Here is a 25,891-nt window from a genome sequence, read left to right as displayed (position 1 = left end):
GGCTTTGCAAAAACTTATTGCCTCACAAGTCAATAAAGCTCTTCAGGCTTTTGTTAGTCAATTACCTGTTGCACCATCCACACCCATGCCAAATAACAACACTCTAGAGAACCCTCGTTCCGGGCTCGTTAATTCAGGTAGTGGTGGAACCCCCAGCAAATCACAGGAGGGAGAACCAGGTAATTTAGTTAATTCTGATTTACAAAATTTAGTACTAACATTGCAGAAACAGCTCAAGGAGCAAAGTGACCACATAGAGCAAATACCTGGGGTGCCACCTGTGATCAAAGGGGTAGATATGGATAAATATTCACAACAACCCTGGAAGCCAAGTGCTACTCCCCTTCCAATCCCAAAGAAATTCAAAATGCCTGATAAACCAAAATACGATGGAACAACAGACCCGCGAGACCATGTGACTGCATTCACAACAGGCGTAAAAGGCAATGATTTGACTAAGCAGGAGATTGAATCTGTATTAGTCAAAAAAATTGGTGAAACACTCACTAAGGGTGCATGGTACTCTCTTTTACCCGAAAATTCTATAAACTCTTTTGCTGAGCTTGCAGATTCTTTCATTAAAGCACACTCGGGAGCTCAAAAAGTCGAAAAAAGAATGGAAGATATTTTCAAGATCAAGCAAGGGGACTCAGAATTGCCTAGGGAATTTGTGGACAGATTCCAACGTGAAAGAATGACATTACCACGTGTACCTGACAATTGGGCAGCTATAACCTTCACAAGCAATTTGAATGAAAAGAGTTCAGAAGCTACGAGGCGACTCAAGGAAAGCCTTCGTGAATTCTCAGCTACAACATGGAATGACGTTTACAACAGATATAGCACAAAGTTGAGGATTGAAGAAGATATAATTTCACGACATCAATAAGAAGAAAAGGTAAGCTCAAGACGGGTGGAAAACGAAAAAAGGTCCGGTAAAAACAGGTACGAGCCATACATGGGACCTGCGGGAAAAGACTCACGGTCAAAACAGGACAATCAGAGGTACGATCACAGATCGAGGAATAGAGAGCCAGGCCCATCATCTAGATTTGGAAATGACCGAAGCACACGTGAGTCACGAGATGATGATAGAGGTCTAAAGGCAAGGTTTGGCGGTTATAACTTCAACGTGAGCACTTCTGAACTCGTGGCTGTTTTAAGAAGCATGGGAGATAAGGTACGATGGCCGAAGGAAATGAGATCAAATCCCAACAGACGAAACCCTGATCATTGGTGCGAATTCCATAACGATCATGGGCATAAAACGGCAGATTGCAGGTTTTTGCAGGGTGAAGTTGATCATTTGTTAAAACAGGGGTATCTCACTGAGTTATTCAGTGAGAAAGGTAAACAAGCATACATGAAAAACAGGCAGGAACCTCCAAAACCACCTTCTCCCAAAAGAACTGTCAACGTTATAAGCGGGGGTGAAGACGTCAATGGCGTATCATATAACAAGATTTCCAAAGTAACAATTACCCATGGGAAGCGGCTGCGACATGTCTTGGAGGAAGAAAATATTACGTTCGATGATGCAGATGCCGAGGGTCTATTAACTCCACATAACGACGCACTGGTAATATCTTTACTTGTACATGACACTAACGTAAAACGAGTTTTAATTGATCCAGGTAGTTCCGTGAACATTATTTTGGTAAGAGTATTATGTGAGATGCAAGCTGAAGATAAAGTGATACCAAAAGCGCATACTCTATCTGGATTTGATAATTCTAGTGTTGTCACAAAAGGAGAGGTAACACTCACCACATTCGTTGAAGGAGTCGTCAAAGATACATAGTTCCAGGTGGTAGATATGGAGATGGCTTACAACATGATTCTTGGGAGACCATCGATCCACGAAATGGATGATGTTCCTTCAACCTTGCATCAAGTTATTAAATTTCCAGCGCCATGGGGAATATGTCAAATCAGGGGAGATCAACAAACATCCAGGAGTATCAACTCCGTGGCTGATTCAAGTGTTAAGGGTGAAGAAAAATAGCAATTACAGAATTCAGTTGAGGATAACATAGTGTCAACCTCAACTGAACAAGGGCAAACAGATGTAGATTCAATGCCCGATTCCATTCAAGAACCAGAAGACAATGAAAACATCAAAACGACGATAGAAGAGCTGGAGGCTGTGGTTTTGTTTATACACTGGCCGGAGAGAAAAGTGTATATAGGGGCCAATCTCAGCCCGGATATGAAACGTAACTTGATTGAATTTTTAAAAGCTAACGCAAATTATTTTGCTTGGTCCCATTCTGATATGACAGGTATACCACCGGAGGTAATGACTCACAAGTTAAATGAGGACCCATCTCATCCACCTGTCAAACAAAAGAAAAGAAAGCAGGGCACTTTAAAAAATCAGGTGATTCAGGATGAGGTGCAAAAATTGTTAAAGAATGGATCTATTCGCGAGGTAAGTATCCTGATTGGTTAGCCAACACTGTTGTGGTACCTAAAAAGAACGGTAAATGGCGAGTCTATGTAGACTATACAGATCTTAACAAAGCTTGCCCAAAAGACTCTTTTCCATTGCCTCATATAGATCAATTAATTGATGCTACTACAGGGCATGAATTGTTATGTTTTTTAGATGCATATTCAAGTTACAATCAAATCAAGATGGATTCAGCAGATGAAGAAAAAACTTCATTTATAACAGACAGGGGGACTTACTGCTATAAAGTAATGCCTTTTGGACTCAAAAATGCAGGTGCAACATATCAAAGACTGGTTACTAAAATGTTTCAAGAGCATTTGGGAAAAACTATGGAGGTCTATATAGATGATATGCTCGTTAAAACTCAGCATTCAGTAGACCATATATCGCATCTGACTAAAACGTTTAAAATTTTGCGGAAATTTAATATGAAGTTAAATCCCAAAAAATGTGCATTTGGTGTTGCATCAAGTAAGTTCTTGGGTTTTCTTGTTTCTAACCGTGGTATTGAGGTGAATCCTGCACATATTAAGGCCATTGAAGAAATCCCTGATATACTTTCGAGCAAGAAAGACGTTCAAAGATTAACAGGGAGGATTGCAACCTTGGGAAGATTCATTTCTAAATCATCAGAGAAGTGCTTTAAATTCTTTTCAGCTCTTAAGAAGCAGGATCATTTTGAATGGAACGAAGAGTGTCAACAGGCACTCAGGAATTTGAAAGCATACTTATCGAATCCACCTTTGCTAGCAAAACCAAAGGCTGGGGAAAGACTGCTCATTTACCTTGCTGTTTCAGAAATAGCGGTAAGTGCTGTTTTGGTTTGAGAAGAACAAGGTAAACAATCCCCTATTTATTATGCTAGTAAATCTTTGTTAGATGCGGAAACGCGGTATCCTCAATTAGAAAAGCTTGCACTTGCATTAATCATGGAATCTAGGAAATTAAGGCCTTACTTTCAGTGTCATCCTATTGCTGTAGTAACCGCCTACCCTTTGCGTAATATATTACATAAGCATGAATTATCAGGTAGGTTGGCTAAGTGGGCAATAGAGTTAAGTGAATACGAAATCACGTACCAACCTAGAACTGCTATAAAATCACAAGTGTTAGCTGATTTCGTGGTTGATTTTAGCAAGGGGATGCAATTAGAAGCAGACAAAGAATTACAGGTATTCAATGGAGCTAACCCAGGAACTAGGATTTTATTTGCTGATGGCTCATCTAATGTAAATAGTGCAGGTTTAGGAATTGTTTTGGTACCACCTACGGGTGAAACCATTCGACAAGCTATCAAATGTCATTATATAACTAACAATGAGGCCGAGTATGAGGCTGTGATTGCAGGTTTAGAATTGGCACGAAAACTTGGCATAAATCAGATTATAATCAAAATCGATTCACAACTCGTGGTTAATCAAATGCTGGGGACTTATGCAGCCAGGGAAACAAGGATGCAACAGTATTTAGAAAAGGTGCGGGAATTGATAAAGCAGTTTCAAACCTAGAAAGTTATGCAAATACCAAGGCATGAAAATCTCGAGGCAGACGCCTTAGCTAATCTCGCATCTGCGGCTGATGTGGCAAGTGATGCAAACGCCTCCATTATTCATTTATTTCATTCAGTTCTCGACCTTGACAAGAATGAGGTAAATTTTAATAATTTAACTTGGGATTGGAGGAACGAGATTGTTGCTTTTTTGCAGTATGGAACTGTCCCTGATGACAAGAAAAAAGCTCATGCGCTTCGAAAAAAGGCTGCTCGGTACTGCTTAAACCAGGGCAACCTATATCGTAAAATGTTCGGTGGCCCCTTAGCCAGATACCTCGGACCCTCACAAACAGAGTACGTAATGAGGGAGATACACGAGGGGCATTGTGGGAATCATGCCGGAGGAAGATCGCTGGTAAGAACCTTAATTAGGGCAGGTTATTACTGGCCTAAAATGGAAGAAGAAGCAGAAAGTTTCGTGGCTAAATGTGATAAATGTCAATGGTACGGTATCAATATGTATAGACCCGCGGAGTTATTACATCCGGTCATCGCATCGTGGCCATTTATGAAATGAGGAATGGATATCGTGGGTCCATTGCCACAAGCGAAAGGACAGGTAAAATTTCTGCTCGTACTCACTGATTATTTTACTAAATGGGTAGAGGCAGGAACATTCAAACAGGTACGAGAAAAGGAAGTCAGAGATTTTATTTGGCGGAATATCATATGCCGATTCGGTGTACCAAAGAAAATCGTATGTGATAATGGCCCTCAGTTTATTGGATCTCAAATCACATAATTTTTTCAAAGCCGGCAGATTAAAAGGATTACATCAACACCTTATCATCTGGTGGATAATGGGCAAGCAGAGTCAACAAACAAGATTATTATCAACAATTTGAAAAGGCGTTTAGAAGAGTCAAAAGGAAATTGGCCAGAAGTGCTACCTGGTGTTTTATGGGCATATCGCACAACAACAAAAACAAGTACGGGAGAAACACCATTTTCGTTGGTTTATGGAGCAGAAGCTTTAATTCCAGTTGAGATAGGAGAGCCAAGTACGAGGTTCACACATGCAACAGAAGAGTCTAATGATGAAGAAATACGTGTAAGCCTTGATTTACCTGAAGGAAGAAGGGAAGCAACATTAGTAAGAATGGCAGCTCAAAAGCAAGTCATAGAACGGTACTACAACCGGAAAGCACGCCTCAGATTCTTCAAAGTTGGGGACTTTGTACTCAAAAAGGTTTTCCAATCTACGAAGACAGTTAATACAGTAAAATTAAGTCCAACATGAGAAGGACCCTATAGAATCTGTGGTATTGCAGGCAAAGGAGCATATGAGTTGGAAACAATGGATGGCAAAGTGCTACCTTCGCATTGGAACGCTGTTCACTTGAAGAGATACTATTTCTAAGGAATACCCACGGTCAGGTACTCATATTTTAAAGTTTATTTTTGAATTGTTAAACTTTTACTAACGATTTTAGATGATAGGCAAAAAGCTAACCCGTACTAAATGATGAGTCACGACCTGTAAGGCACACGGAATAAACTAAAATTCCTGGCCTAGGGTTACAATTATTCTGATAGAAATACAAACGGGTTAAGCAGTCTTCATCTAAAATCGCACCTCCGAGTCCCGTATGTTTTTCCTTTTCAGGAAAAGGACCAAATGAGAGAAACAATCAAGTGCTCGAGGCTTCATACTTCAACGCTCAAACACTTGGGGGACTACATAATATACACGAGTATGTGTTTAAAGAAGGCAAAGAAAATTGAGTAAAAATCTTGAGGAAAAATCAAGCCTGAAAAAGTCAAGTGCAGAGTAAAAGTCACGAGGTCACGAGCCAAGGCTAAAGAAAAACCTTGTGTTTATTGTACTGAAACGGGTTATAAAGAAAAACCTCGTGTTTATTATTCCTTGTGTTTGCTGTACTGAAACGGGTTATAAAGAAAAACCTCGTGTTTATTATTTTTTCTTAAAAATCTGTTACAAGAAAAACAGTTACGAGAAAGTTATAGATGTAATTCAAATACATGTAAAGCATTATTCAAAACTAGACAAAGTTCAAATAAAAATTTTGTCAATGTTATTTCAAAAGAAACATGTGTGTTCCTATTTCTTTTACCGTATGTTAACACCATTATGAAGTTGAGACATCTTCTTCCTTAAGTGTCAAAATATAAAAGGGCCCTCTTTTATAAAACTCATGTTTACTTTAGTTATTCATGAAGTTAACAAAAGCATTCTCTAAAGAATAAAAATGCAGATTATTCTATAAGTCCTTAGAAATAAAGGCAAGAATAAACTAAATAGAAGTTCAGGATAGTAATGAGAAAACTTCTAAAATATTAAAAAGCTTAAGACTAAGTAAGAACTTAGTCGAAAAACTACGAATTGTTTATACAGATTACCCCATAGAAAGACTTGGGGACTTGCGTTTCCAAAATCAACTCTCAAATAAAGCTAAGGTTTGATTACAATTTTCCAAAATAAACCCTCAAATGAAACCAAGGGTTTTAAACATAACATTCCAAAAGGTACCTGCAAAAAAAGAATTCAAAAAGTTTAAATTTATCACTAGAAAGATGAGGGAACTGAAGAAGGTGCATCAACGGCAACGGGCTCAACAGTTTATTGCAGATTATTCTATAAGTCCTTAGAAATAAAGGCAAGAATAAACTAAATAGAAGTTCAAGATAGTAATGAGAAAACTTCTAAAATATTAAAAAGCTTAAGACTAAGTAAGAACTTAGTCGAAAAACTACGAATTGCATACAGATTACCCCATAGAAAGACTTGGGGACTTGCGTTTCCAAAATCAACCCTCAAATAAAGCTAAGGGTTTGATTATAGTTTTCCAAAATAAACCCTCAAATGAAACCAAGGGTTTTAAACATAACCTTCCAAAAAGGTACCTGCAAAAAAGAATTCAAAAAGTTCAAATTTATCACTAGGAAGATGAGGGAACTGAAGAAGGTGCATCAACGGCAACGGGCTCAACTGGGGCAGGTGCATCAACAGTTGCGGGTTGATCTTGACTCTCAGCAACAGGATCGACAGGGTTTGGAAGAGTTGCGATACCCGTATCAATTTCAACATTCACGGAAGCTTCGGCCGCAGGAGAAGGAAAATCTTGAGTTTGTTGAGCCTTCTCAATGGTTTCATTAACCTTAGACAATTCAGACTCTAAGTTGAAATTTTCTTGGCCAGCTTCAATCAGGGTATCACAGCGTGAATTCAGAAACGCCCAACTTGCTTCAATAGCAGATTTCTCTTCAAGGGTCTCATAATCCCTTTCCTAATTAGCAGTCTCATTCTTTAGCTCTTCATTTTCAGCCAGGGCAGAGTTGTAAGAAATTTGAAGAGAGGCATGGGAGCTTTCCAAAGCACGCATCTTATCAGAAGAGACTCGAAGGTCTTCTTGTGCTTGAGTTAAGCTTTGCACGAGCTCCCCAGAGTAAGTCTCTTTTTGGCTCAAGAGAACCTTCAACTCTCTGTTCTCTTCACTGGCCTTGGATAGTTGTTCTGAGAAGGAAAACTCGAGACGCTCTTTTTCTTTTTCAGTTTGGCTTAAGTAAGCTTTTGCCACTGCTAATTCCGAGGTTAAAGCTCGCACCTGCTGCTCTAAGGTATTCCTACTCTCTAGTAAATCTTCCATGTCAATTTGTGCACTCTCAAATTGTTCCTTCCAATTGATCGGCTCCAACAGAGAATCACATGCTACCTTCTCCAAGAGGGGGATTCTGTTCATCATTTCTGTGCCGATGAGATTGGCCTAAAAAAAGGAAGAGGAATAAGAATCCCAAAGATAAAAAATTTTAAAGTAAAGAAAGGAGAGAAGGAAAATACCTTCAAAGTGGCGTGCACGATATCATTCATTAGGACCAGGGAACTATGGCTCTCCAGCTTTGCTTTTTTAATTGGGCCAATTAAAGGCTCTAGCCATACATCCGCCTGGCCTGACTTTCTCAAAAGGATGCTATCAGCAGGAACTTCAATAGTTACCCTCCTCATGGCAGCACTTCTACTTGAAGAGCACACATCCGTATGATGAACGATAGGAGGGGGAATTGTCAAAAAAGAAGCGGTAGAAGAAGTAAAAACAGTAGAAGAAGGAACAGAAACAGCTGGGGTTGGTAAGGAAGAAATCATAGGCACGGGAGTTGAAAAAGAGGCTAGGGGAGTTTCATCTAAAACGGGCCCTAAACTTCCACTACCGAAGCCACTGATGAAAAGTTGTTCAATGGATTCACGAGTATCTAAGGGAGCTACGTTATCATCTAAAACGTAGCTCCCTTAGAAAAAGAGGCTAGGGGAGTTTCATCTAAAACGGGCCCTAAACTTCCACTACCGAAGCCACTGATGAAAAGTTGTTCAATGGATTCACGAGTATCTAAGGGAGCTACGTTATCATCAGATACAGGAATTACCACCGGGGCTTCAGTAGGCTCGGTGAGAGACACAGATTGGCGGGGGGATGTTTCAGCCTCGTCATCAGAAATGATGCGTCTTCAAGCTCGAGGCCGTATCACTAAAGAGCCCCCGTCATCCTCCTCTTCTTCGGAATCTTCTTTTTCAGTGGCTTTTCTCTTCGAAGAACCCAAGACTATTTCTTGAGCCCTTTCCAAAGAGATACGGGTTCCAGAAGAAGCACGGGAAGCCGCAACTGCCTCAGCAGTAACTCCTCGAATAGCAAATCCTGACAAAAAGATGGATTGAAATTAGAGCCATAAAGAGAAACTTATGTATGAAAGATGAAACAAAATAAGAAGCTCTTACCATGAGTCTTTACTTTCCAACCAAAACGGTTAGAAAGTGTCTTCCAAGACCTCCCATCCATTAGTGCAGTCTTCAGTAATCTATCTACCCAACCACGGAAATTGGGAACATCTCCCACAACTCCCATGGTTGCTAAAAAAAGAAGAAAGAGAAGCAGAATTAGAAAAGTTGATAAACTTGAAGGAAAAAGTCACGAACAGGATAAAAGACTTACGTGCAAAGTTCCACTTCTCAGGGAAGGGAACGTTATCTTCACCCACTAAACCAGCAGTGGGGGAAACAACAAACTGGACATACCAGCCACGGTCATTGTCATCCTCAGGGCTCACCAAAACCCTCTTACTCCTGGCTACTAGTGTGAAAACACCATTGCAAAAAAGCCTAGGGGAGTAAAGATGAATTAAGTGAGGGAAAGTGAAGGGAACACCAGCAGAATTGGTTAAATGCCTTAAACAGGAAACAACCCTCCATATGATTGGGCCAATTTGACCAAAACAAATGTCGAAGAAACGACAAAAATCAAGAATGACTGGGTCAATAGCTGGTTTGAACCCTAAGGTGAAAGGGTATGTATAAACAAAAGAAAACCCCATCAAGTAAGAAGTGATTCTCTGATTTGGGTTAGGAATAATGATAGGAAATTCATCACTCCAATGGCAATCTTTGCGAACTACAGGAGCCAAAATTTCTGTAATCTGAGTGGGAAAAGCATCAGCACGATCTAAAGTAGAAACCTGATTCCTAAGAGATTCCCTGTCATGATAAAAAGACAATTCCGTAGGGACTATCTCTTCTACTAAATGTTCACGTAATGGTTCAGAAGGTTCTTTACCCCTAGAGGAAGATTTATGAGAAAGGGAACCTCTGGTTCTGGAAGAAGGGCCAGAACCAGGAGATAAAACAGAAAGGCCTCGTGCAGATCCCGAACTGCGGTGCCTATCTCCCCTTCTGCCCCTGCTAAGAGCACTAGGGAGGGTATCAACAATGGAAGTCCTTCTAGGGTTAGGGTTCGACGAAGACATAATGAAAAAAGATGATACAAGGAGGAAACAAACAAAGATTTGAAAAATAAAGTGTTCAGTAAACTTTATGAGACAAAGACAAAGAAAGAAGTTATATTTATATTGTTAATCAACTGTCAAAGGAAAAAGTGCAATGATGAAGGGCCATAATAATGATAACTGACACTTCGTGAACAAGGAAGCCGAAAAGAAAGCCTAGAAAAGTGCTGCAAAAATTGCAGAACCAATAGAAAGGTGACACGTGTGAAACGCATTAAATGGAAGTGACAATTGAAGTGTCAATTCTGTCACAGCATTAATGGTGACAAAAATTCCCGTTTTAATGAAATCCACTTCCCAAATATTCAATTTGATGAATAAATAGCAAGTGGGGGGACTATCTGTATTGGAAAAAATTGAGTTTACATATTAAAGAGTGTGAAGATGACGTGTCATGGCACGTAGAATGGTCAAATAGTCAAAGAGTTATAGTTAGCCAAGAGGCACGAGTGGTAATAGATGCGAGCAAAAGCAAAGGAAGAGGCACGAGCGGTTATTTAAAGGATTCATCACTCGTACCTATTCAAGAAATTTAAGTTTAATAATCAAGAAGAGTCAAGGGAATGAATCTGACAGCATACGAGGGTCCAAGTACAGTATTTGATAAGCATTAAATGCTGAAAACGTTAGAGAATCTGTCTTAAATGTAATGATTATGTAACGCAGTATTCAATGTCATTTATTGCCCATAATAGCCTTACTATGACCAAAGCAAGACACTTACATCCATAATAGCTATAAAAGGAGAGGACTGAACAGTTTGTAAGAAAAAAAAGATCATCTGAATATACTTTGGTTTACTTGTTTTATTCAATTATATTCTGGCTATTCAAATTACTCTCTTTTATACATTCTTACGATTATCAGTAACCCGTGTTCTTCTAAATTATAGCTTTAGTCAAAATTCCATTTTTTGGTTAAACACCTAGCATCAAAATATTGCTTCAATACTTGTAAATACTGACCTGGATTAGATCCAAAAGTTTATTAACCAGGAGGGACATATCTTGATCTTGATCGATTTACACTCTTTTTGGATCATTGTTTCCTATCGTTTTATAGAGATAATTTTATCCATGATCATTGAACTTTTGTGTTTGTTACCCAAAAGTCACTTCTTTTTTTTGTTACGTAAAAATCATTCAACTTTGTGTTCATTACACAAAAGTCACTTTTCTTTCTTTTGTTACACAAAAATCATTTTACTTTGCTCTAATTATCATAAAAGTCACATTTTTACTTGAAAGTCTATTATGTCCTTGATATTATATAAACCTTCATATTATGTAATACCTTCTATATTATATACTATATAATATATTTTTAACTATGTATTTTATTTATTATTTTTATAATATATTCGTATATTTAATTTTTTCTTACCTTTAATTTTCAAGATATATTAGTAGCGTTATAAAATAACTTTTTTTTCAGCAATTATTTTTTTTGAATTTAATTGACCGACCAAAGTTGGTTGGTAATTTCCGACCAACTTTGATCGGTATGCCCTCCGACCTTCAAAATACCGACCACTCGTTAATGGTCGCGTTTCGGACGGTTATTGGCCATTACCGACCAACTTTAGTCGATTTTTTTGGACCGTTTTTCCCGAATTTCTAGTAGTGTAATTTCCCAAATGACCAATTGCCCAGGTAAGTCCCCAAGAAAATATCCCCAGCTAAATTCGCATGTAGTACCTAGGAATTTTCCTTCAGATTAACATATGATTTGTTCCTCATTTTCTTTGTTTGTTTACCTACGAATTTTCTCACAGAAATGTACTTGCCGATTTATTTCTCTACTAATATATATTAAAGTTATTGACAAATTTAATAACGCTACTAATATATTTTAAAAATTAATGTTAAGTAAAAATTAAATGTAAGAATATATTATTTTATTTGTAAATAAAATACATAGTTAAAAATATATTATATAGTATATAATATAGAAGGTATTACATAAATATGAAGGTTTATATAATATCAAGGACATAATAGATTTTTCAAGTAAAAATGTGACTTTTGTGATGACTAGAGCAAAGTAAAATAATTTTTGTGTAACAAAAGAAAGAAAAGTGACTTTTCTGTAATGAACACAAAGTTGAATGATTTTTTACGTAATTAAAAAAAAAGTGACTTTTGGGTAACAAATACAAAAGTTCAATGACCATAGACAAAACTAACTCCGTTTTATAATGTATTGTATTGTATTGTACCGTATCGTTTTATAAATACAATATTTTGATAGATTGTATTGTTTGTTATCGTTAAATAATATTTTGCTGTTTGGTTTGACTGTATCGTACTGTACTATAACTGATAAGTTGACTAAAATACCCTCAACTGTTTAAATCTTAAATTTATCAAAAATTATGCATAAACATAATTTAAAAAAACAAAACAGAAGAAGGCAAAACACCTTAAGAAAGCAGAATAAAGGAGCGAGACAGAAGAAGGCAAAACAAAGGAGCACAACTAATTAGAATTGAGTTAAAAGCAAATTAGTAGAAAAAATAAAACAAAAGGCGGCAAAATACATTTAACGTTGGCGGCAGAAGTTTTGGAAAAAAAACAAAGTAGGTTATAGGTTGGAGATTTGGAGTTAAAATAGAAAAAAAGGTAAAGGGTAAAATAGAATTTTAGAGTAATAAGTTAGGACATAATTGAAAAGAAAAATAGGAAACAATCCCACCCCACTAAATCGGTTGTTTAAAAAAAAAGGAACTTTTCATTGTTCCGAAACAATGGATTTAACAATACAATACAACCAATTTTAATGAAACAATCAAAACAAATATTATTTTGGGATAACAATACAATACGATACAACGAGGAACAACCATCCAAACAAGCTGTTAACGTCTATGAGAAACTATTGGTATAACTTTTTATGATCTGATCAACGAGAATCCGATAACCTTTCTCAGTAAGATGATAACTATCCCAAAACAAATATTTTGTGTCATCTTCACATGTTCCACTGAATTTGTTGCATAGTATGGACACCTCTATGTTTCCTGAGCCACAACACCCTTTCTGTACTTCTTCAAGTCCTATAATCAATCAAATTTAACTAAATTGATCAAAGGAAAAGAAAAAGAAATATGAATTAGATGAGGTTAATGTTAGCTGTACCATATTTTTGAGGGTTGACTATGCAATCAAGTATAGAATTATAGACATCGATGAAAACAAGCTTGTACTGAGGAAACTTTTTGTGTAACGAATCAATGGCAATTGAGAATTTGGTGTTGGCTAATTCGGACGCTTGATTGTATTCCTCAGCACACATTCTAGTTGGACCTCCAGCTAATGTTCTCTGCGCTGGCACACATCCTAATGGTGGAACTCCCAAAAATGCAATATTTCTTGCACCCAACTTGTACAATTCCTTCCAAAAAATAAAAACGAAATAAAATCATTGAATCCAAATATAGATAATTATATCTTTCTTTTTTAAGTTTTCCATTGCATGGGGAGAGTTGAGAAGGCAACGGAGAAGTGTGAATCAAACTCACACCTATTGCGTAAATGACTTCTTTAATTTGATGGTAAGTCTAACCGTATATTAGCATACTTGATGGGGAAAAGTGAAAATAGACAAATTGAGAACCCCTAGCTATTTAAAGTAGCAAATATTTACAAAGTATTTAAAGTTTAGCCATCTTAAAATCAAACTTCAGACCTTGAGTACGAAAGTTTCAATCGGAGCCCCGAAGTTCCATATTTTAAATCGTTTGAATTGTCAAAGCCAAACTTTAGACACCAAGGTCCAAAGTTTAATTTTAGCCGTTCAAACTTTAGATATGAAATCAAATTCTGCAAACTCAAAAATTCAAAGAAGAAGAAGAAGAAGATTTTTAAAACTTGGTTAGAGTTGAGTTATAATCCATTATTTAGCTCATCTTCACCCAATTTATCACAATCCAAGTAATTTTGGGAGTAAATTAATGATAGGCCAATTTATTGGTTCAACCCATTTTGATCGAAATTTAGCCCAACTCAACTATTTAACACCCCAAATTCTCAAATTCAAAATTGTAAAATAATATATTGAGAATAGGCACAAAGGTATACGTACTTGGACAAAGTCGAAAGCATAGGACGCTAGAAGACTGGTATATGAGTCGATATCGTACAGCTTTTGGCGAATTACGTCCTCGTAGTAGCTACCAGTAAGCCCGGCAATGTCAACAGACCCAGCAACCAGTATGAATAAGCTATTGTTTAAAATGTAATTGCCTTCTTCTTCCCCAACCAATTCCTTCAGCTTCCCAATGTATTCTTTGAAATGATTTAATTGTGCTGATAGTGGTATAGCTGACTGATCAACAAAAATCAGGAATATGAAACAAAGGATTAGTGTTGATTCACTGTTTGTACCTATGTTGCTCGGACTTTCCAAAAATATCGCACCCAAATTAGATTCTTCAACAATTAATGCACTACTTTTGAAGAATCTGACACGCACCCGATGATATTTTTGAAGTGTTCGAGCAAATAGGTTTGTACAATTTTTGACTTGAAGGATTTTATATTGCTGATTTTGCTAATAATTAACTTAAATATTGATAACGTCACTTAAAATGAATAAAAAGTTACATTGATTGTAGATGTTCGAGGGTCATATCCACTGCCTCCTGATGCAAAGCTTACTCCAGTTTTTAGATCTTCAACTTTCAGATTTGGATCTAGATAAGCTGGTATCAGCTCTTTAAGACCTAGTTCTTTGGCTGAAACAGACAACATGGAGGTAAGTCAAACTCCTCAAATATAATATCACATCTTTTTTTAATTATCACTTTAAGGATTAAAATTTCGAAATACTCCCTGTAGCCACTGAAATTTTAATAGGTCAAGATAAATCCTAAATTCAATACAACTCTTGAAATATTAGGAGTCTATTGGCTACTCCAACCAAACCCTAATTCATGCCTATAAATAAGGCGATATATGTCCTTCAAAGAAGATCTTAGCAATTCCATAAACTCTCGTAATATGTACAAAGAGATCAAATATGAGAATTCCGAAATTCCATAAAACTCTTGAAATATTCATTAAGAGATCAAAGACATGTCAAATATGTCTTGCTAAAAGTCCTACATTCGAGAAATACACCGCTAAGACCCTCGAATCACATAGAATAAATTGGAGGGAAGAATCAAGGGAACAGAGTTGTAACTTGCAATGTTTATTAATAAAATCATTTTTTGTTTATAGTTATTTGTGATTGCAGTTTTATTTTTCTCTCCATAAATTCGATGCAAACACTCGTATAACAATTTTACATTATATAACCTTTTCTCAGTTTGGTTGATTTTCACGAAAGTCAAAATAGAGAAAATTACCAACTGCATGGGTATAGATATTACCTATCATGTCCGGTGGAGTCTTGGCATTGCTGAACCGTCCGGTTGGCATACCGCCCATGAAGTCCTTTCCATAAGGTGGAAAATTACACTTGACTGGCGTGGTCACAATATTATTATTATTTCCCTGATCCACAATTGAATCTCCGAATGCATAAACCGCCTTTACAACTACGTTGGGCGGTAGCTTCACCTTTGCTTCAATTCTACTACTACTTATTAACATTATAAAAACGATATACAAAGAAAACAACATCCCATTCACTAAACGAGAATACAACATTGTATACAAGTTTGGAAGTTCAGACATGACTTCCTCAACAAATATAAGTAGAAGCTAGTCGGTTTCCGTTGTTTACAGAGAGAGACTAGAAGATTATAGATAGTTAGGCTGGGCGGAATTAATTATTGTTTGACGCGCATAATTTTAGAGTAAGCTAAATAACATATAGGAGTTTAAAATGTACTTAAATAATGCCTGAGTTAGTAAGATACTTCAAGAAATAAAAACTTTGTCGAGTACATTTATGACAATGTGCTTGCCTAACTGCTTTCTAATAGCCCGTTTGGCCAAGCTTCTAAAATCAGTTTATTTTGAGAAGTGTTTTTCTCAAAATTACTTTTTAAAAAAAGTGCTTTTGGTGAGAAGTAGTTTGTGTTTGACTAATTAATTAAAAAAGCACTTTTGAGCAGTAATTAGTGTTTGGCCAAACTTTTGAAAACTGCTTCTAAGTGTATTTTTCTCAAAAGTGCTTCTCAGAAAAGTACTTTTGGAGAGAAGCTACTTTTTTCTGCTTCTCCAAAACTGCTTATGTTTCTCCTCAAAAGCACTTTTTTCCCTTCCAAAAGCTTGGCCAAACACCTCAATTTTTGGCCAAAAATAATTTTGGCCAAAAAAAACACTTTTGAACAAAAAAAAAAACTTGGCCAAACAGGCTATAAAGTCGAGAAGAACGTTACGGAGAATAAGGTATTAATAAAAGCTCGCACTGTGGTTAAAGGCTAGTTAGAATAGCAATAATAAGAGCGTTAGGTGGACAGTGCACTTTACGGACAATAGGGTATTAAAGGAAAGCTCATAGAGTGCGTGAGAGTTATTTTTATCCTAATATAATTAAAAAGAGCTATAAAACTGAAACAATTAAAAGCCAAATTTGACATTCCAACGACTTTATTGTTCTTTATCTTTTTTTTTTTATGTAAAAATCATTTAACTTTGTGTTCATTACACAAAAGTTACTTTCTTTCTTTTGTTACACAAAAATCATTTTACTTTTCTCTAGTTATCAGAAAAGTCACATTTTTACTTGAAAAGTCTATTATGCACTTGATATTATATAAACCTTCATATTTATGTAATACCTTCTATATTATATAGTATTATAATATATTTTTACTATGTATTTTAAGTATAAATAAAATAACGTAATATTATTTTATTTATTATTTTTATAATATATTCGTATATTTAATTTTTTTCTTAACGTTAACTTTCAAGATATATTAGTAGCGTTATTAAATTCGTCAGTAACTTTAATATATATTAGTAGAGAAATAAACCGGCAAGTAAATTTCCGTGAAAAAATTCTTAGGTAAATAAACAAAGAACATGAGGAAAAATTCATATGTTAATCTGAAGGAAAATCCCTAGGTAACTGATGTTCGGCCAAAAACGCATATATTTTTCCATTGTTGCCTCATATTCTATTACTTTTTAATTGTCATTTGAGTATTTGTTATATTATTTTGTACTTAATATTATATTTTAACTGTGTAGGAATAAAGCGGTGTGAAAATAAATAGATTTGGAGCAAAATTGAATTAAAAGCGGAAGAAAAAGAAAGGAAATTAAATGAATATAATAAGGGGGACACCCTTTGATTTTTGTCCCCCCAAGTTGGAGACAAGAACAAAGGAAAAATATAATTCCAATTGAAAGAAGACAAAAAGAAACGTACCTGGCGTGAAGGATTCAAAATCGCAAAAGTCACTGTTTTCAGCGCCAGGACCAGCGCCTAGCGCTGTCCTGGACGCTGCGTTGCGCGGGTTTTTCTAATTCGTCTGGGACAAGATTATTTCGGCCCTACACGATCCCAACTCATATAAAAGGGGCTCTAAACCTCACTTGGAGGATATCTAACATACGTTGAAGGGAGTTTCACGTGGAGGAACACACACCACGCTTGGAGGAGGCTTTTAACTAGTTTTTCTTCTCTTCTCTTCCTTTAATCTCATAGTTTATTTGTTCTAGAGTTGTTGGGTGCTACATGAACGTTGTAGTTTGATGCTTGAATTGTTCTTATTATTTTATCATATTGGTTTATTTATTCAATCTTGCGCTTAATTATTTGATTGCTTGATCACCAATTGAATACTATCTACAAATTTAAAATTGAACTCGGGAGAGGGAATTCTAGATTGCATATAGATTGAGTAGAGCAAGATCTTCACTCTTTGGGGGAGCGGATTTGCTGTTAGGATAGGAATATACCTAATCGCCTTGCTTGGTTATTATACGGGAATTATAAATGCGTTCTTGTTAATCCTAATTTCATAGGAATATAAGCGTTAGGTTAGCTTGAATGGGCGAGTTGTACTTCGGGAGAAGGCTACAAGCAATATCAACCATGTCAACCAATAAACCAGTTAAATTAATTAGACGATTTAGGTGGAAAACTCAATGGGATTGTTAGCCAACCCATAGCTCTAGAATATTCACTCACATTGAATTCGTCTCTATAATTCACCAACTTGTTGTCACGACCCAATTTCCAAATCCGGTCGTGATGGCGCCTCTCGTGAAGATAAGGCCAACTAACCCAACTCGTCTCTTTAACAATTACTAAACATAAATGAATGGATAAATACGACTAAATGGCATTTATAACAGATAATTTACAACCCTACACAGCCCGACCGTGGTGTCACAAGTCACGATCATCTAAAGAAATCTGAACACAACTACAAGGCCGATAATATACAAAATAAAATTTAGAGTCAAAAGACGAAGTCCGGTGCCGCGAACGCCGGCGGTCACCTTGCTCAGCTACGATAACAAAATCCTCAATCAGCTCAAACCCGCTACCGGGTAACAAATACCTGCAACTACACGCGAGGTGCAGGGAGTAAAGTGAGTACTCCAACTCAATGAGTAATAAAAGTAAACAATAACTGAGCAGCAAGAAATTACGTAAAGCACTCCATTATGCTATATAGAACAATACAACCCGTTGAGAAAACAGTAAAAACCGTGAAAATCCCTTAGGAAATATCTGGGCTCAGTTAAAACCTCGTTTGAAAATATCTTTTTCAACAGTTAAGCAATGAATGCGAAACGGATAGTGCAGGTCAGCACGTAAGTCAGCCCCTCGGGCACAGCACTCCATTAACAAATAACACCAGGGTATCTGATAAACAGTGCAAGAAGTAGTATGGATGCCAATGAAATGAGAGTGCTGAATGTCATGACACGTAATACAAACAGGAACCAATGCATGGGTGCAATGCAATGCATATGACCGGTACACTCAGGTACCCACTGCGGCGTGCAGTCCGAGCCAACCATGTATTTAACGTCGACGGCGCTCACTGGGGGTGAGTACAGACTCCGGAGGGTCTCCTACATCCCAAGCATAATAATCAAGCCATCTCGTGGCATCAACCAGGCCCTCGGCCTCAATATCAATACAGTACCGCTGCGGCGTGCATCCCGAGCCAACCATATGTCTAGAAATCACTATAACACTGCTGTGGCGCGCAGCCTGATCCATGCTCAGTCCAGAAATGCACATAAGCCACTTGGGCAATATTAAAATAACAGTTATCAGCTCAAAACGTCAATAATATGTTGTTTAAGTTTTCAAATCTTAGAAAAATGGCTGAGTTTGCAAATCAGTATTAAAACCCTGGACCGAGATCAAATAGTATGCAAAATAATGCGAAAACAGTGATATCAATCCCTGAAGGATTCACATAGTTGGCACGAAGCCCAAACATGGAAATCAACCCAAATTATGATGATAACAAGTAGTTTCAGTCAAATACGCGGTAAAAAAATCAACAACCGGAACGGACCAAGTCACAATCCTCAACGGTGCTCTACCCCACGCTCATATCCGGCGTGCAAGTCACCTCAATACAGCACTATGATGTGCAAATCCGGGGTTTCAACCCTTAGGATATCATTTACAAGTATTACTCACCTCGAACCGGCGAAATCTCTGGCTCGCGACGCCTTTTCCCCTCAAATCGGCCTCCACGCGCGTCGTATCTAACCAAAATCAGAGCGAATACATTACAACATGCTAAGGGAACAATACCCAATCGAAAACAATCGAGAAATAGCAAAAATCTCGAAACTAGCAAAACCCGAGCCCCGGGCCCACTTCTCCAAAAATCACAAAACTTACTTTACCGGATTCCTCGTCTCGCCACGAGTCCATACATACCAAGAACTCCCAAATCCGAGCTCAAATGACCTATCAAATTCCAATTTGAAATATCAAAAACTCAAGCCCTAAGTTTTACCCCTCTTTTAATGAATTTCAACCAATTTCCATGTTACATCTATCATAACCTCATGTATTTAAGTCAGGGGACTTACCTCCAATCGATTCCCAGTCAAAACTCCCTTAAATTCTCGCCAAAAGCTCCCAAGGTCGCCCAACAATGGTGGAAATTATCCCAAGCTCGCGGATGAAATATTAAATAAAAACCCTTCTGAACAGTCCAGTTTTCGCTTCTGCGGTCCCGCTTTCGCTTATGCGGGACCGCTTCTGCGGCCAAATCTCCGCTTTTGCGGTCTTCATTAAACTTCCAAAAACCCGCTTCTGCGGTTCTACTTTCGCACCAGCGGTACCGCTTCTGCGGTCCGCTCTTTCGCTTATGCGGATCCTGCCTTCCATCTCCTCTCCGCTTCTGCGATCACAGCTCCGCTTAAGCGGCTCCGCTTCTGCGGTCCAAGACCCGCAGAAGCGAGAATACCAGAAACATCATGCCTTCAGCTGTATGAAATTCCAAAAAACTCCCCGTTACGCCATCCGAAATCANCGGTCGTGATGGCGCCTCTCGTGAAGACAAGGCCAGCCAACTAACTCAATTCGTCTCTTTTAAACAATTATTAAAACATAAAATGAATGGATAAAATACGACTAAAATGGCATTTATAAACAGATAATTTTACTACCCCTACACAGCCCGACCGGGGTGTCACAAGTCACAAGCATCTAAAGAAAAACTGCACACAACTACAAAGGCCAATAATATACAAATTAAAATTTAGAGTCAAAAGACGAAGTCCGGTGCCGCGAACGCCGGCGGTCACCTTGCTCAGCTACGATAACAAAATCCTCAATCAGCTCAAACCCGCTACCGGGTAACAAATACCTGCAACTACACGCGAGGTGCAGGGAGTAAAGTGAGTACTTCCAACTCAGTGAGTAATAGAGGTAAATAATAACTGAGCAGCAAGAAATCACGTAAAGCAACCAATGGGCTGTACAGAAGCCGGGTACAATTTTCGAGAAAACAGTGAAACCAGAGAACTTCTTTAGAAAATGTTTCGGCTCAGTTCAAATCTCTTTTGAAAATGGTCCTTTCAATAATTACGAAAGCTGTTTCAAATAGTTAGTGCTGATTAGCACAGAAAATCCGCCCCTCGGGCACAAATACCACAGCATAGCAGGTAAAAATGCAAATGAGTATGCAAGATGAACACATAAAAGTTCGCCCCTCGGGCATGAATTTCGTTACTAGTCAGTCATTGTTACCTGACCGGTCAGCCATTGTTACCTGACCAAAACGCGTATTACAGTGCCATTGTTACCACTGGTCAATCATTGTTACCTGACTGGTCAGCCATTGTTACCTGACCCAACGCGTGTTTCAGTGCCATTGTTACCACTGGTCAGCCATTGTTACCTGACTGGTCAGTCATTGTTACCTGACCAAAACACGTATGACAGTGTCATTGTTACCACTGTCCAATTCTAAATGGGTACCCGCGCTTACTGTGGGTGTGCAGACTCCGGAGGGGCTCCTACAGCCCAAGCGCTATATCATCATAAGGCCTGAAAGCCTGTACATATCAACATGAGGCCTGAAAGCCTTCTCACAGTACACTCGAGGCCTGAAAGCCTCATCACAATACACTCGAGGCCTGAAAGCCTCCTTACATCACTCAGCATATCCTCACATATGGCCCTCGGCCTCAATCAGTCGAAAAATAATCATAAGTCCCTCGGGCATCAGTAAAGAAACAATAATGCTCAGCTCAAACAGTAGTTCAAATATCAGTTAAAACTCGAGGTTGAGCAAAAATATAGCTGAGTTCATGAAACAGTGTAATGACAATGGACTGAGTTCAAATAATATTTCAAATAGTGAGGAAAACAGTGATGATAGTTCATAGGGAGTTCAAACAGTCGGCAATAAGCCCCAAATATGGCAATAAGCCCAAGTTATACTGAAAACAACAAGTCATAGCGAAATACGCGGTAAAATCAACAACCGGGACGGACCAAGTCACAATCCCCAACGGTGCTCTACCCCACGCTCTCTATCTGGCGTGCAAGTCACCTCAATATAGCACTATGGGTGCAAATCCAAGGTTTCAAACCCTCAGGATATCATTTACAATCATTACTCACCTCGAACCGGCGAAATCTCTAGCCCGCGACGCCTTTGCCCCTCGAATCGGCCTCCACGCGCGTCGAATCTAACCAAAATCAGAGCGAATACATTACAATATGCCCAGGGAACAATACCCTATCGAAAACAACCAAGAAATCTCGAAACTAGCAAAACCCGAGCCCCGGGCCCGCTTCTCAAAAAATTACAAAATTTACATCACCGGATTCCTCGTCTCGCCACGAGTCCATACATATCAAATTCATCAAAATCGGAGTTCAAATGCCCTATCAAATCCCAATTTGGAATATCAAAAACTCAAGCCCTAGTTTTACCCCTTTTTAATGAATTTCAACCAATTTCCATGTTACATCTATCATAACCTCATGTATTTAAGTCAGGGGACTTACCTCCAATCGATTCCCAGTCAAAACTCCCTTAAATTCTCGCCAAAAGCTCCCAAGGTCGCCCAACAATGGTGGAAATTATCCCAAGCTCGCGGATGAAATATTAAATAAAAACCCTTCTGAACAGTCCAGTTTTCGCTTCTGCGGTCCCGCTTTCGCTTATGCGGGACCGCTTCTGCGGCCAAATTTCCGCTTTTGCGGATATTCACTTAAATTGCCAAAATCGCTTCTGCGGCTAACTTTACGCTTCTGCGGACCCGCTGATGCGAAGAAGGGTCCGCTTCTGCGGATCTACATTACCAACCCCTGGACCGCTCCTGCGATGAATTACTCCGCTTAAGCGCCTCCGCTTCTGCGGTCCAAAACCCGCAGAAGCGAGAATACCAGATGCAGCAACCTACAGCAGTATGCAAACTCCCAAAACTCCCCCATTAACCATCCGAACTCACCCCGAGGCCCCCGGGACCTCAACCAAAAGCACCAACCCATGCTAAAACGTTATCCAAACTTGCTCCAATCGTCAAAACACATCAAACAACGCTAAAACCATTAAATCACATCGGATTCAAGCCTAATTTTCTTCAAAACTTCCGAAACACGCATTCGATCAAAAACCCAACCAAACGACGTCCGAATGACCTGAAATTTTGCACACACATCACAAATCACATATCGAAGCTACAACAACTCTCGGAATTCCATTCCGACCCTCGGATCAAAATCTCACCTATCAACCGGAATTCGCCAAAATACTAATTTCGCCAATTTCAAGCCTAATTCTACACCGGACCTCCAAAATCAATTCCGTTCGCACTCCTAAGTCACAAATCATCCCCCGAAGCTAACCGAATCACCGGAAATCACATCCGAGCCCTATAACTCATAAGTCAACATCCGGTTGACTTTTCCAACTTAAGCCTTCCTTAAAGAGACTAAGTGTCTTATTTCTTATCCAAACCAATCCAAATCAACTCTAACACACCACATACCGATAACGAAACATGAAGAAGCATGCAATGGGGGGAAACGGAGCAGTGACACATGAGACGATGGGTCGGGTCTTCACATCCTCCCCAACTTAAACCAACGCTCGTCCTCGAGCGTACCCAGAGTTGTACTAGAAGCAACCCAATAGCTGAATGACCTTACCAAGCACATACCCGGGGGATCCCTCGTCACCCTACCTCGCATTGGTCCGATAACACAATATAGCTGAAATTTCACAGTCCATCTAAACCATAAACCGTAGAACCACATTGCACTTTCCGAAATCATACACAAGATCAGATTCCTCACATCTATACTCAAAATAAGCCCAAACCGGCTGTAATAACCCATATCTGCAACCTCAGCTGAAATCATATAATGTACCACATAATCCAAACACTCGAAATGGTAGCCTCTATTCACAGCAGTGGCCCACAATAACCAAATACCGATAGAAACCCCTTGTCATCTCAGGTCTTATTCCAACACTTCCATATACTGCCAACGATAAATGAAACACGCAATAAACCGTAACAATTTCTCAGATCAACCATTCATGAAGCCACTTCCCTTTGACTAATATCACAACAGATTTCAGGGCCAAACCTCGATATTATCCTTCTAACAAGTTGAGATCAAATCTGTTCGTATTCATTAATGACTCCAACGATCACCTCGAATCCAACACACCACTCTGGTGATATGACACCTCAACACAGGCCTAAGCCACAACTTGCATAATACACGCACCAATGAGAAACGGTCTGGACATATTCATCATGACAAATGACTCAAACGAAAGAGCTGTAACTCAAATTCCTCAATACCATCACAACACCAGGCTGGGACCCCGTCTCACATCATAGAAATAGAATACCTGAATCCACCCCGAAGGGTCATAACTCCACATAGCCTCGCTACAATGCGCGATCCTATCCAAACACTGTTACACATGAAGCACCTCAAGTCGCTATGCTCAAAATCGACAGCCACGCTCAATGTGATGTCTGAAACCAAAGTAATTCATTACACTCACGGTGAAACAAATAACATACGACACGCAACCCGATAGGTCACAACCAATACTCCATTTACCAAGCAACTCTCAATTACTCTTCCCGCTCGACTTCCTCTATGAATCCCCAATAGAACCGTACCACATGTGCCCATATCCAACAAATCATAACGTCTCACAGCACAGAAAAAGCAACTCATAGATCTCCCCAGATCACTAACAAGTTCAAGAACGATCGAATCAACCTATCCCTCAACAATACAAATCGGGACTAACCAAGCTAACTCAAGCTAAATACGTAGCCACATTGGCCTGCCAACGAACTCAATATCAAGAAGCCTGAAGCTGCTCCTTCCACTACTATAACTCCTGCCGGAGCCGTACGATACGGTGCCCAGCACCAAATCAAAATCGAAATCCACAACCTCGCCCGGTAACATGCCCGGCCACAAGAGACGCATCTGAAAAGTCCCTCAATATCGGAACTGAATCAATGGTAGAAACCTCTGTACTGACATCCGCCACGAAGACCCAATTACAAAACGCAATCCTTCCCAGCCGTCCGCTGGTCTTTGGGATACAAACTACTTTGCTATAACACAATCCGATGCGCCTCGCCACGCAACCTGTGGCATTTTCCAACTTAGCCTGTAGCACAATAGTCTAGAATAACCCAACACTAAGACAACCAGTCTACAATCCAATATCATATCCAAAATCTGGCATACCAAGCAAAGAAAGATCCACTCGGACCTCTAATTCCCAATAACCGCTAGACGGTGCCGGTACACAAGATTCACAACAACTGCATAGCCTAAACACGAGGACTCCTAGTCTCCAACTCCATATAGCACACAAATCACTGTACCTGATCCCAAATTGCGCCGTACGAATACATATCACACCTCAAGTACCCAATCATCCCACGAAAGATAATCAAAAATTTCCCTGTGCCATCAAACAAACTCAGATATCAACAGTCGATCCCAAATGCCACAACACTACCGAAGTATCATCAGTTTACATCACATTGCCCTTTTGTTGGAACATATGCCCCCGTCGAATCACTATGGTTGGCAATACCATTATCCTTAATCATTTGAAGATCGATTCTTTAATCACCTGCAGCTGCCCGTGCTGCTTAAGAATTTAATGACCTTCCATTCTGAACTGAACCGAAGCCTTACACACACAAATCCCAATCCTCCACAACATATCGCATATACCATACCACACCAGGATAACATGAGAACTCCATCTCCCTTTTCCTAACCACAAACATCTACGTACCCAACTAGTCGAGAACTCTCCATTGACCCCATCTAGAAGAAAATCACTACACATCCCATGCTCCCATAGACAATATATACGTCTCCAAACCACGATAAAACTCATCAAAAACTCTCTCCCCAATTCCATTGCACAAGCTAAACTGCCAGAACTGAATCCTTCTACCTGAACCAAGCTAAGCAAGCTGTCAAGACTCAAGAGCTTCGCTACACAATACCTGTAAGGGCTCATTACCTCGAACACATACGAAGAATTAATCATATCCTTACCATACCGATTCGGTCCACTATTAAGCTATTATATCCATCTAATTTCCCTTCTGATTCATCATCAACTTGATATTCCCTCTTGCTGTAGCACCGCAATGCCTCAACCCAGGCTCACTACACGAGACTCA

At 38.8% G+C, this 25,891-nt stretch overlaps 1 protein-coding gene across 1 annotated transcript; it reads right to left on the bottom strand.

The window, feature by feature from the left end:
- Positions 12,590–15,582, bottom strand: LOC109226370 (GDSL esterase/lipase EXL3-like). Its single transcript, XM_019391150.1, has 5 exons — positions 15,172–15,582; positions 14,402–14,532; positions 13,881–14,123; positions 12,935–13,190; positions 12,590–12,852 (listed from the first exon to the last, which is right to left on the bottom strand). The coding sequence occupies exons 1-5, from the start codon at positions 15,476–15,478 to the stop codon at positions 12,662–12,664; spliced, it is 1,128 nt and encodes a 375-aa protein (XP_019246695.1). The 5' UTR covers positions 15,479–15,582; the 3' UTR covers positions 12,590–12,661.

Source organism: Nicotiana attenuata, chromosome 5 (assembly GCF_001879085.1).
Source record: "Nicotiana attenuata strain UT chromosome 5, NIATTr2, whole genome shotgun sequence".
In the NCBI taxonomy this organism is placed as follows: domain Eukaryota; kingdom Viridiplantae; phylum Streptophyta; class Magnoliopsida; order Solanales; family Solanaceae; genus Nicotiana; species Nicotiana attenuata.
The sequence above is the reverse complement of the archived record's forward strand: the minus strand, read 5'-3'. Positions and strand labels throughout refer to the sequence as shown.

Coding starts and splice junctions, on each gene's coding strand:
- LOC109226370 (XM_019391150.1), bottom strand. CDS start 15,478: ATGTCTGAACTTCCAAACTTGTATACAATGTTGTATTCTCGTTTAGTG. Junction 14,124..14,401: donor CTCGAACATCTACAATCAAT/GTAACTTTTTAT, acceptor TTTGTTGATCAG/TCAGCTATACCACTATCAGC. Junction 12,853..12,934: donor AGTCAACCCTCAAAAATATG/GTACAGCTAACA, acceptor GATTGATTATAG/GACTTGAAGAAGTACAGAAA.